The sequence below is a fragment of the Haemaphysalis longicornis genome, unplaced genomic scaffold (genome assembly GCF_048455015.1).
Source record: "Haemaphysalis longicornis isolate Haplotype H1 unplaced genomic scaffold, Haemaphysalis longicornis Haplotype H1 scaffold_2, whole genome shotgun sequence".
NCBI classification, from domain to species: domain Eukaryota; kingdom Metazoa; phylum Arthropoda; class Arachnida; order Ixodida; family Ixodidae; genus Haemaphysalis; species Haemaphysalis longicornis.
In genome coordinates, this window is record NW_027526295.1 from 72,082,214 (window position 1) to 72,093,624 (window position 11,411).

The 11,411-nt window shown below is 49.0% G+C and overlaps 1 protein-coding gene across 1 annotated transcript in view; it reads right to left on the minus strand.

Moving 5' to 3' along the window:
• Window positions 1–611, minus strand: part of LOC144168060 (endothelin-converting enzyme homolog) — a 95,425-nt gene extending 94,814 nt beyond the window's left edge. Inside the window, exon 1 of the mRNA XM_077697146.1 lies at window positions 413–611. Coding sequence (XP_077553272.1) covers window positions 413–611 — 199 coding nt within the window. The remainder of the gene's footprint in view (window positions 1–412) is intronic.
• Between the last annotated feature and the right edge of the window lie 10,800 nt (window positions 612–11,411).

Genomic DNA, 11,411 nt, shown 5'->3' on the forward strand with positions numbered 1-11,411 from the left:
TCTCGCGTCAAAAGACTAACAAACGAAAGCGGAGGAAGACATAAAAATAAGATTGAGCAGTGTAGAAGCTCTGGCAATCAATGGCTTTCGCCATTTAAATTACGTAAGCGTACGTAAGTACCCGAGGAGTTTTTTTTTCTTTTCAGTACACCACCACAGAGGGATTTCCTCCATTTTTTTTATCACACATACTTCTGAAATCTTGAGAGCTTTCTCAATTTAGGCCGCCTTAAAACTCTGAAGACGCTTGGAATTAAAAAGATGATTAAACTTTTAAACCAACATCGCGGCGCCAAGTGAGGATCGTAGCAGAAATTACGAGACGTGCTTTCACAGAAGAGATACGAATCTGCTACCGTTTCTACACAATGCAAAATCCAGCTCCTCTCCGGATACGCCAGGCTGTTCTTACCGGCGAAGGGCGTTTCTTCGTGGTCCCGGTTTGTGACAACTGCGGCGACGGCAACTGCAGTGGCGACCAACATGGCTCCGAGAAGCACCGCGAGCAGAACAGCATCCCTCTTCAAGTTCCTGGCGACAGGCTGTTCCCCCGGCTCTTCCTCTGTCAGCTCGGGGTGCCCCATAACTGGTTGCTGCGAGCTCCCTGCCATGCCACTTGATTACCAACGCGTCGAGGTCTTGATGTCCTGGTCACTTGCTGGTCAGACTTTGCGAGCCTGGCAATTGACACGTTCGGCTGGAGGAGCGGAGAATGCCAGCACGGCCGCCGGGAAGGTCTCTTTCTTAGAACTTCTTTCTTCTCGGTCAAGCCCGCGCAAAAGGCTCGCGGCAACGGCGAGTGCTTGGTTGGTTTGAAGATATAATGCCGCCTACCCACTCTGGGAAATTGGCCAAGGCGGAGTAACATGTAATTCTAAAGAAATGGTTACGACTTCCACACGCTGATCACTGGTACTTGCAACGCACAAATTAAATGACGACCATTTCGACTCTCGTTTTATTTTTGATATGACTCAGCCATCCCTATATTTTGGTAATCTATAGAAATGGTCATTTGACAACACTTCTCAATACTTTATGGCTCAGTTTATTTCTCAGTCTTTGCTTGTAGTGTTTCTAACAGGCCATGAAGACAAAACACAAGTTCGGTTCATTGGAAAGGTTTCCTCATTAGGATCACACTGACACCACTTTTAACGCACACTACCCTCAAATAAGTTACATATTTAGGAAAAAATGAAAAAGCCATGCGATTCACTAGCTCATTTGCCGCACTAGTACATATGACGTCATACGCACAGCCATGCGATTGGCTGAGGCCGGCAAAAGCACAGGCATCATAGGCAGGGCTTACAAGCTTTCAGAACCAGCTATTTCCTCTTAATGTAATGTATATTCATTTTATAGCAGTAAGAACGGTGGGCGGAAACAATGGAAGTTACGAAATTACACGTTAACGTAGTAGTACGAGTGCGTACTACTGTTGGTACTGCGCGCACTATGCTTGTTATAGCTGCACAGCAGTGGGGCGCTTTGGGTAGCTCTCAGACTATAGTAGCCCATTAGCGTAAGCGACATTGCCTTACGTGATCCGATTTTCGAACATACCCTATATTTCACGAAACGATTACTACCTACCGCAACAAAAGCGAGCCAGGTGGAAATGCGGTCAAAAATAAAAGCAAAGACGAATAACTGTGCGGAGCAGTGTGGTGGCGTCATCTACGAGGACTGACGGTAAACAAGGCTCCGCATTATTAGAGTTCCTCTATATAGCTCCTCTGTGTAGGGAGCTCACGGGAGGGGCGGGGGGCGCTTTGGTCGGCGGCGCCTTACGGCGGCTAGGGCTACGGGCTACGGCGGCTACGCTGGATTCTCGCGATGTCGCTCACGCTGCTGCTGCTGCTGTTCCAGGGCGGAAGGAAGGAAGGAAATAAACTTCATTTTCCTGAGCACCCTTAGTCCAGGGCGCCGTCTTGGGAAGCCGTGGCCATGGCTTCATCCGCTCTGGACGTCAGCAGGAGCTGTGTCGCAGCGCTGGGGTCAGCCAGACTTGCCTCCCAGGATGCTAGAGTTGGATTCGGGATGGGGGTCGACTTTGGATGTCGATCACAGGCCCATATTGTGTGGAATATGTTTGGGTAACCTCCGCAGAACGAGCAAGTAGGGGTGCCGGGTAAAGTTTTAAAGTTTAAAAGCGATGTGTGAGATGTTCAGTGGGTAATGTGTTTGTCCAGGGCGGGGCGCCGTGCCGCCCACGTCGGTGGCTGCGGCGCAGCCGTAGTGGGGTCTTCACTGCGCGGCACGGATAACCGGAGTGAAGTCATCACGGTGGCGCGTGGAAAAGGGTCACGCAACTCTTAGCTCCCTGCGGGAGCTATATAGAGTAATTCTACGCAGTATCAACACAGCGCGCCACCGCTCTATCCAAGCCGTGCCGCAGTCCGCTGCAGGTCGAACAGCGCACTTGAATGTCGTTTGAATAGCCGTACATGTGGCGTTCTGGCAGACATCACGAAACACATGATTTGGCGGAAGAATCAAAATTTTAACTTAATTTGATTAATTTCTCGAAGAATAGAGCCTCACTTGTGGACGTAAAAGCGCTGGGGGCATTAGAAAACACGAAATCTTTCGAATAAAACAAACGTATTTTTTTTGCATGACCCCCTAAACGCGCGCCACCAAATTCCACATTATGTACCGCAGATTATTCGGCTACGAATGCAGCGGAACGCCCAACAGGAGTGCGAGGGCGTAAAGGAACCACCGTAGAGTATTGCACCATAATCGTAGCAGTGGGAGTTCCTGTCTACCAGCACGGACCTGGACTATCAACGTAGCCTGGTGACCCGGGTAGTGCTGCTGGCCACGGCATCCTGGACTAGGGACGCCAACCACACAAAATAATCACTTCAAGATTAGCCCAGATCATCCACTCCCGATGTGCCCGTTTGTGGCCACTCAACGTTTATAGTGCTACTCCTTGTTCCCTGTTCTACAACAAAAAGTTCACCTATCACAGGCAGTCCTAGCCTAGTATATTTTTCATCGCGATGATTATCACCGACATCATCATGCCCATCATCGTCACCATCAGATGTAACTATAAGGCGAAGGGCCCGCTCTCAAACTTCCAGCCCTCCTTTCATGTTGTACGCCGAGTTCTTCTTTGCCCTCGAAATTTGCCATGCCATGCCTCTAACCAGAGTTACTGGATATATATCAGTTGCGAAACTCCCCATAGGCCCCATGTATCGAAAGCCAGTCTTCGGTAGCCCCCCTGCGCCGGGACAGGCACGGGGCAAGTTGACCAGCCTGTCGTCTGTCGGCAGAACATTGAAGTAGTACTCAAGTGCTTGCGGCTGCTGCCGTAAGTCATAAAAAGAAAACTCGCAAAAACAGAAATGAATTTCACTTAATTGATGTATTCTACTTTAAAAAGCAATCTTTATTTTTTTAAACATTTTGAGTAATAATTGTTTATCGAAGTTTAGTTTTTGTCTCCTAGGTGCCGCGCACGTCGACTTGCACAGAGCACGGGGGGATAGCGCCACCCGGATTTTGAAGCGGAGTTTCGCAACTGTATATATTGAGCTACTATGCCTCTAACGAGGTAATTGCCTTCTCCTGCTTCCAGTTTCTTCCCTGGGTAGCTACTCTTTCCGCCGGATTGTACACCTTCTGTAAGTTTTCCCGATTACCAGTTGGGAAATGCCCCCAACGTCGTTGCCTTAATTTTAGCTATGTTGTATGAAGGCGAAAGCCTGAATGCCCCGTTTTACGAAAAATTTCATGGAAACTTGCTCTCACGCGCTGGACTTTAACGGCGAAGCGGTTTGGGATGAGAATAGCCGAACACATAGTTACGTTTCAGTACCAATGTTTATTTGCATAGTTGTGCTAGTAACCGCCGTCATATGCGTCGAATAGGTCGTCGTCTTCTTTGTGGCGATTGGTGGAGGCAAAGTCATCGTCAGCACTGTAGACTTCCACCAACGCAACAGGCGATGTTTGCACTAAGTCGTCCAAGGCTTTAACAATAGCGAAGCTGCATTATTTCTCTATACGTGACCACTAAAGGACACATCATCACGCATTTGTACAAGTTTGAAATTGTTTATTTACATGTTCCGCCGTTTGCACTGTGCTAGTATACTCATAGTCATATGCACATATATATATATCATCTTGTTCCTCATGCCAGGCATTATATGCGCGGTATCGCTTAGCCACGGCGCTGTAGTTTTTTTTTTTTTTTTTTGTTATAGCCACTGCGTGTGCTAAGGACACTCGGCAGTCGCCGCGAGGCACGCGCTCACCTGCTCTCTGCATTTTCTCGATATTCTTTCCTGCAACGCCGAATTTACGGCTTGTACCACTGCTCCACTGTTAAAGGCACCGTGGTTGTTTTAAGTGCGAATGCACTTTATAAGCGACCTTGAATTCCGTTGACCGCCGTCCGTCCACATAGCAACAGCTGCGGGTGCGCGCGCTCCTCGTCTTCCTTGGCAACGGGGGGAGATGGGCGCGCGCTGCCTGGCCGCTGACATGGCACATACTCACGTGGGGGATTGGCCAGGAATCTCCTCGTCTTCCTTGGCAACGGGGGGAGATGGGAGTGCGCTGCCTGGCCGCTGACATTGCACATACCCACGTGGGGGATTGGCCAGGAATCGGGAGTGAGAAGGGCTAATGCACCCGCTTAAAGGAGTACTGACAGGAAATTTCAAAGCTGAGATCCGCTCTAGCAATCAAGTACAACGACAACACAAATAGATGTCTGTGCATGGCACATACCCACGTGGGGGATTGGCCAGGAATCGGGCGTGAGAAGGGCTAATGCACCCGCTTAAAGGAGTACTGACACATTACCGAACCGCGCAAATTCAACTCCTGCATTCGCACTTTCACATTCTTCCCCTCGGGGAAATGCGGGAAATTTTTTTGTTGTTGTGGCTGTTGCTGTCGTAGTATGCCTTAGTCCGATAAAAAAAGTTGGCTGCCGCAACAAAGAGTAAAAAATAAAAAAAAAAACACATCTGTGTTACGCAGGAGTTGGAAACCCGGTCTTCACAGTAGCATCACAGTGCTCTACTGTGTTATAGCAGCACATTCACAGCGAAGAACAAAAGCTAGCTTTGCTGTTGTCCCTTCATCGTGACACACACAACCTTGCGGGATTGACCAGAAATCAGGACCTTTGAGGGACAATGTGCAAGCTTCACAAAACTAGCACATATGTGAGTGGGAAAAGTGAGTGTGAAAAGTGAGTGGGAGAATAAGGCCTAGCCCGTCACACGTGAACGTGATGGTCCGGGAGTAAAACAGGCGCACACCAGCCGCACGAAGCTCTGATTCTCGGAAAGCTGTGGCGTGTGCCAGCCTGCTTGCTAAAGAAATTCGGGTAGTCTGGGGAAGAAACGAAAGCAAAGTAACGGACGCATACATGGTGTTGCAGAAAACAAGGCGAATGAGAGAGAGAGAGAGAGAGAGAGAGAGAGAGAGAGAGAGAGAGAGAGAGAGAGAAGAGAGAGAGAGAGAGAGAGAGAGAGAGAGAGAGAGAGAGAGAGAGAGAGAGAGAGAGAGAAGTCTTTATTGGAGGCAAGGAGGGCTCTATGCCTGTTTGGGGAAGCTTGTTAAAGGATTGAGTGAAGTGGACTTTAGCCCTGGAAGTGTCTTGGTCTTGTCGTGTGTCTTCTGGGGGAATGAGGTAGAGAAGGAAGATCAGGAGGAGGAGGCGGAGGAGAAGAAGAAGAAGAAGAAGAAGAAGAAGAAGAACGAGGGAGTCTTGTGGGTGTCGTTCTACCGCTCTAATCTGGCCCTGTCGCCGTTATGCGCCTTTTGCAAAGAACGAGAAACAATCGATTATTTCTTCTTCTCCTACTGACGGTTCTCCTCGATAAGACGAAGATACTTAGAAAGTACACGCAGCCGGCTAAACCTCCCGCTGTCTACTACAGTATTTTATCATTCGGGGCGACGGAACTGGGATTCTGCCACGGGGATCTTTTCAGTGCGTTGCACTCATTCATCCTGGAATCAGGCCGTCTGCCGTGCTAGACATCATTTTGCCCTACTGGATTCCCTTGTCAAGAATATGCGCGTTCAGCGCACTGCTTCGTCTGTACCACCTTCTTCGTGTTTCTTACTTCAAATTTTCATTAAATGCTGTTCATTTTTACCCTTTTTTTCTTTCTTTCTCTAATCTCCTTACTTTTATTTCTCTAGTCATCTACTGCTAATCCATCCTAATATTTAAATATTTTTCTTTCCCTACAAAAATTACCTAATTTCTTTCGGTAAGGCGCCCATTTCCTGGCCAATCCCCCTGAGTGGGTACGCGCCATTTCACTGGAACTACCACCACCACAAAGAGGGGAGCGCACCCTTTATTTTATACTGCTCGAGCAAGACTGCTTCATTTTCTGAACTCTGCGATTAGGCGAAGAGTGCTAGTGTCGCGGAATAAACATTAATTGGTGTCGTGGGACCGTTGGTGGGGGCAGAGCAATTTCTATAGCTAGTTAATTTGGGGCAAAATCAACCGACATGGTACAGGTCAGACTTGGTAGGGTAGTGGCACTGCCGTCAGCGTGGTGTGGGGGTAGGCACGTACCATTTGCGTAGGGTTTTGAGTGCAGGACTGGCATTGGCTAGGTAGACTTGTTTAGGAATATCTCACAGGTTCTTGGAAAATTTATGTAGAGCAGTGATGAACCCAGGTGGAGAGGTATTTCAGGGCAAGTTTCTTTTCTTTCTCATAACGTTGTTAGAGTAAGTACCTGACGCCTGAAGACAAACAAACGAAAGCGAACAAATGTTGCAAACGCGATGTAAAAGTACAGAAGTTAAGACGTACCGCCAGGCTTTCTCCATCAAATCACCTAAGCCGACTAAATGGCCCCGGGGATTTTTTCGCCTTAGCTCATTCCGTATCCAAGTCACTCGCTTCCTGTACCATGCGCTATTCACGTCACCAAATTCTTTTTTTTTTTTGCCTCGTAGGGCTGACTTCAGATTTTCTTAAGGTGTGTACTAAGGCGCTAAATATCCATCCCGTCAGTTATTTTTAGCAGGGTGCAATGCTTATATATTCCCTCCTTTTAAATCGGTGAGGTAGTCGCGGCAGTTGTTACTTGAGAGCGCTTCCCGAAGCTACTGATCCCTATTAATCGTCGCTGTACTTCTCTCTCGTGGTTAGGAGTATCACCATCGTCATTGCCATTATCACCACCATCCTTATCTTCTTCGTGCTGCGTCGCCATGGCGCAGCCGCCCTGCGTATCGACTCCTCAGTTAAAGGCAACTTCGCGCAGCGCTGGGGCGCTGGTTACGTGCAACCATGGGCCGGTGTCGGGAGCCGTCGCGACTCCCTTCCACAACAAGGACACCCGGTCGTTGCTCCAAAGCAAACTAGCAGACCAATTGAGGGAATCACTCGCACCCGCAATATACAAGACCCTCAGGTCTCCCGAATTTCTTCGACGGAAGCAAGAGTAGTGGAGGCGTCTGTGCAAGACCAGCTGTGTGAAGGCGTCTGTGTGGTTGAAGCGATGTTCCCATGTCCGTGCCGATGTGGCCGCACATTCTTACACAGCGTGCCCCTTGTCCCGAGTGGCATACCCACTGCAGCCCCGCATCAAGTCACTGTGGCACTGGTTCTGCGATACCGACGCCAGAAAAAGAAAATATTGCCGTGAGCCATGTATGGGTTTGTTTATTGTTTGTTTTTACTGCCCGGCCACGCCCTGTTCTGTTATCTGTGTCTCAAGCGAAGCGCTTCTTCAATTTTGTTATTTTTATGCTGTACGGGCTACCTAATTCAGATAAGCAGACTGTTTTGCCCTGACGTCACTAGCCCAGAATAATCTTCTTTGATGTACAATGTTCTGGGTGTAAATCGACGGTTCCAGAAACACTCGCACCGAAAGATAAAACCCTGCGGTGCAGATGCCGTGGCATTCGAATCGCCGACGCTCGCTTGAGCACGTCACTTCGTTGACTGCTGCTTCGCCGCCTGTGTATTCTTTGAGTGGTTAGGGGAGCACAAGTTCGCTCCAATAAACTTGTTTCCTTTGAAGACAACTGCGTCGCCTTTGACTTCGTGACAATATGGTGGTAGTGCTAAATATTGTGTTCAGCGCCGTTGGCAAGTAAGTGGTGTTCTTTCGCTACCCTTCTTCCGCTGGATACGCCAACACAACCGTCTTAGAACGGCTCGTGGTCACTACCATTTCGCAAAATTCGGCCGTTGTCATTTCAGCGCCCTATATCTACCACTGGCACGGTGGAAGCACGCAAACACAAATGTCACGGTGATGTTTTTTGTAACCGTGATTCCGGCAACAAACAGCTGCCATTGCTTTCACGTTTTTTTTCACCCACCACTGGGTCCCTGGTGGAACGCCAACACATCGCCACGGTGCTGCTCATCAGCGAATGGCCGGAGCTGGCGTGCTGTTTCTTCCGCCTGCGGTCGAGCTGTGCTTCCTGGAGAATTATACTGTCACGGAAACAAGAAGAAAGCTATCGGTGCAATCTCCAGAGAAGAAGACGAAGACCCAACTGTGCGGGCTCCCTCATGGCCGACATTGTGTATATAGTGTAAATACATCACTCGCATTTTAAGTGCGAATGCACTTCTTAAGCGAGCCTGAAGCGTCCGCCGCCGTCCGCATAGCAACAGCTGCGGGTGCGCGCGCTCCTCGTCTTCCTTGGCAACGGGGGGAGATGGGCGCGCGCTGCCTGGCCGCTGACATGGCACATACCCACGTGGGGGATTGGCCAGGAATCTCCTCGTCTTCCTTGGCAACGGGGGGAGATGGGCGCGCGCTGCCTGGCCGCTGACATGGCACATACCCACGTGGGGGATTGGCCAAGAATCGGGCGTGAGAAGGGAGTACTGACACGAAATTTCAAAGCTGAGATCCGCTCTAGCGATCAAGTACAACGACAACACAAATAGGTGTCTGTGAATAAATGCATCTTTCTTTCTTTGTAGTTGTGTGTGTGTGTGTGATCTCTCTTTCGCGAACATTACCGAACCGCGCAAATTCAACTCGTGCATTCGCACTTTCACATTCTTCCCCTCGGGGAAATGCGGGGAATTTTTTTCATGGTTCATTTCCTGCGTCCTGCCGTCACGTAACATGTTTTGGTGGAGGTTCCGGAGTTGATCCTCATCCTGGCAAGAGCTTCGCTTCGTCTCGGCTACTTGAACATCGCTGAAAGGCCCTTGGATTGCGTCGGCCTGCCCCAGCCCCTGTGAGCCATGGCCGCACAATTCCCCAGCCCCGTGTCCCCAGCCTATGACTGGCCGAGATAAACCGACGTGACCAGCTACGACCTACATAGAAGGCACCGCCGTTCCCCTGCCCAAAACTCTGGCGCATCTCCGAGGCCTTCCGACGTTGTTTCACTGTGTCGGCGGGCATTGATGCACCGGGGACAGTTCTCACTACAATCATCATCTTCATACGTGGCAGCAAGGGCTTTTCCACTTTTCCTCTCATCGTGCATTGTCACCGCATCGGTACATTTCCGACGGCCTTGACCGGGACGGTCGCTTTCGACGAGGGGGATCTGTCACAGAAACAAGAAGAAAGCTATCGGTCCAATCTCCAGAGAAGAAGACAAAGACCCAACTGTGCGGGCTTCCTCATGGCCGACATCGTGTATATACTGTAAATACATCACTCGCATTTTCCATGGCTCATTTCCTGCGTCCTGCCGTCACGTAACAATATATTAATAAACACCTAATTTCACCTCACATATGATTCTCTACGATTCGCTGCGTGAGCATGCTTGGCATTCAACGACGAGTTCGGGGAACGGCAACATGGACTCAACAAGCATGGAAAAAGAATTCTATGGGCAAAAAGGCTGCTATAGACATGGAATAAGAATGGGCCTTTATAGACACGATCAACAGTTGATTAAAATGTTCCAAGTCCAGTTTATGCTGTTGTGTTGAATGGACTTGATAGCACTCCAGGAAAAACGAGGCATTTTGCCGAGAGTTCGATCTCTAGTTATCCTATTTTGTACGTCAGGGCGCGAACTGTGTCCCAAATGCTATGATGAGCTCATGTGTAACGTGATTTTGTGCGGTGGAACTTGTGCTTTTTTGGAGATATGCTCGCAATTTCGGCATATATGTGAGTGTACTTTACCAATAAATTTTAGCTGGAAGTAGCACTTGTTGATGTCGTCGCCCTCTTTGTCTCGTCCACATTTAGCGCTTTACTAGTGTGGAATGGGCTACGTAGTTGCCCAAAAGTCTGCGTTGGTTAGCTACATGACAAATCGAGTACATGGCTTCCTAAAATTCGGCACGGCGCCACCTAATTGCCACGTCCCCAGAACAAGAAAAAACGCCAGAAAATTGCCAAAAGTAATCAGGAAAGTCGCATTATTGAACTCAGCGTCTGAAAAGTTGCCAGAAAAATTGCAATTTTTACAAAAACGATGCAAGCAATTTCTTTTCTATGTCTGGTCCCACCTGCCTGGTTTTATGGCCGGCCCGACCGGTTTTTTCGACACCGTGGCCGGTTGCCGGTGCGACCGAAAAACCGGCCGTCATTCGACGGTTTTTGGCTATCATGCCGGGATTATTTTTTAGCGTTTTATAAGCTTCAATTCAGCAACTACGACGATAAGTATCTGTCGACAAGCAGGACGAAGACAAGCGAGCAGAGAAAATACCCTGGCGAGTGCTCCCTCAGATGGAGGGGTATACCATGGGGAGGGACAACACAACGGCATGCCGCCGCGTATTGCGAATGCGTGTACGTACATATGCATATCAAATACATTATGTCATATGCATTGCATACTTTTTTAACATTCGTTTGGGGGATTGAGATTCGAAGAAGAACTTTTAATGGACGAGGTAGGTGCCGTTACTTTTCAGTGTAGCACAGTCAGAGCAACAACCGAAAGCTCAATCCTTTTCAGTACAAACGCTGCGTTGAGTTCTCTCTAAGAAAACCCCACAATCAACTGCTTTGCATGTCAAGAAAACATGGCCTGTTTTTTCAACACAAATTCAACATTCTGTATACCAAGCCCCCCCCCCCCCCCTCGCACACCAACGAAGGGCCGTTTTTTTTTTGGGGGGGGGGGGGGGGGGAATGGGGACAACCCTATTTCGACGGCCTACGTAGAAAACAAATGCAGAAAGCTCGAGGAATAGCGAAAGTGAATAACAACTATTATTCGTGTGGTACGGATCAGAAAAATAACAGTTTTTTTCCGTTGTCTCTTACTTTCAGGAAGGCGTCCCCGTACCGGGCTCCGTCACCTCCGTCAGCGTGGTGGACGAGTGGCCAGCAAAAGTTGCTTCCTTGGTGTTGACGGCAAAAAGCCAAAGGCAAAACATAACTGGTTTACTGCATAGCGAGAGATGATCAGCGGCGATACAGGAACATCGCCCGCAGGGCGAG